At 38.7% G+C, this 1,910-nt stretch overlaps 1 protein-coding gene across 1 annotated transcript in view; it reads left to right on the top strand.

The window, feature by feature from the left end:
• The window catches only part of EFCAB5 (EF-hand calcium binding domain 5), a 140,261-nt gene that overhangs the window by 3,110 nt on the left and 135,241 nt on the right, over nucleotides 1-1,910 (top strand). The window contains 1 exon segment of the mRNA XM_006863444.1: nucleotides 1,673-1,799. Coding sequence (XP_006863506.1) covers nucleotides 1,673-1,799 — 127 coding nt within the window.

The raw sequence follows: 1,910 nt of genomic DNA on the forward strand, positions 1-1,910 counted from the left end.
TTCTACTCCCGTAAAGATTTACACCCTTGGAAACCCTGTACAGGGTCGCTATGGGTCGGAACCGACTCGATGGCACTTAACAACAACAACAACATTGGGACTTGAGTGAAGGTTTACAGAACAGATCATCAGTTTTACTTTGAACAAATCTTATACTTTGCTTCATTATAATGATTGCAATCCTTTCCATGTACCAACATTTAACAATATTTCTCTCTATTCACCTTAATTTTACATTCCCCTGTGTCTTCCACTACCTTCATCTTTCCTCTTTCTTGTTGTATGTTGCTTTCCCTGTCACCCATGTGACATGTGTCTACCTTCCAGCCCATGAATAATTTTCTCTCTCCCACATCTGTTGCCATCATGGATTGTTATCTTTTTCTTTTTTAACTTTCAACTAATCATACATATTGTTTCATCTCATTGATTACACTCTACTACCTGAAAAAACAGTTACCATGCTTCCACCATATGGCTTCCCTTTTATACCTTATTTTTCCCAAATGAACAAAGCAAAAAGTATTTGATGTACACAGATAAATATATATATATATATTCATTTAAATGTCCAAAGGGCACATATTTCAAGGCAGCCTCCTGCCTGCAGGCATATAGCCTTTCTCAGTCCATGGGCCTAGAGCCCTCAGCTACTCTATCTGTCTTTGTCATAACCTCTGCCACTGTCGCTGTTTTTCTGAGTAGGCTATCATGATCCACTCATGCTCTTCCTTCTTGACGGTCCTAGGGCCTTCTATTTCTGAAATGACGGATAAACTACTCCCCTCTTTTAGTTATACATCTTCTACATTTACAGTTGTGACAATCACTATTAATCCTGATAAAAATTACAATTGAATCATAAAATACTATCACCATCATCTCCTTTCACCAGATCCACCTGGGAAAGAAAATTTATTCAATAGGGATTCTACCTTATCTCCCACCTTATTCTGAAACTAAGCATACTCATGAAAGCTTGTAGGCATTCACTTTGTGCCTTAATTTTTGATAGCCAATGTCTACGTTGCCTATCCCTATCACCCTAGTATACTAAGGAAACAAACTTGATCCTTGATATGAAGAATTCTTCCATTTTGGTTGGAATTTTGAGCAACTGCATCCATAAACAAAGGTCCAGTTCATCAAATTGTAGGAATTTGTGCTTGCTCACAGTATCAAGATTCTTTATCTTCATCTGGTCAGGTTTTGGTCAGCTAGGTATATAAGCTAGGTCAAATAGGTATTATCTACAAGTTTGGGAGTTCTCATATGCCTCCCCACGCTTCAGACCAGCTGGCCACTTCCCTCTCATCTCTAGCCCCCAGTGGTTAGGTCAATATCCATGGGCTCAGGAGTTCACACATCTTCCTAAACTTCAGACCAGCCAACCTTTCCTCTTCTCTCTCTCATCTCAAGGTCAACGGGTGTCATTGGAACATGGCCAAACTCAGTCAGTGTCTTTATTGCTGCATTTCCTCCACTTCCACTCACAGGTAGACCAGGACAGTCATCAGCAAGCATTCTAGGCTGCTCTTGATTTTCCTTTGAGTTTCAGTCTTAGAAGAGCTTGATTGCTCCAAAGCAAACAGCTTGCTTGATAATCTAACAGCCAACCAGTTTGCTTTTTTATGCTAGTCTTTATTTCAAAAAGTATCTTCTGCCCTTCTAGCGATTCTGGATTGGTCTGCACTGTTTGTTTTTACAAACACAACAATCCCACAATGCCCTGGAAACAGAAGAGTATTTTAACTCACACAAATAAACAAAGACAGTATTTCAAACAAATGACCAAGATGGTGATACAGAAAATGTTTCTGAGGAAGAAAAGGTAATAGAACTAACTGAAAAAGAATTCAAAATAATAATAATTAGGTGCCTTCAAAGGACTGATAGAAAAATCAAGGAAA

The sequence above is a fragment of the Chrysochloris asiatica genome, unplaced genomic scaffold (assembly GCF_000296735.1).
Source record: "Chrysochloris asiatica unplaced genomic scaffold, ChrAsi1.0 scaffold00054, whole genome shotgun sequence".
In the NCBI taxonomy this organism is placed as follows: Eukaryota; Metazoa; Chordata; class Mammalia; order Afrosoricida; family Chrysochloridae; genus Chrysochloris; species Chrysochloris asiatica.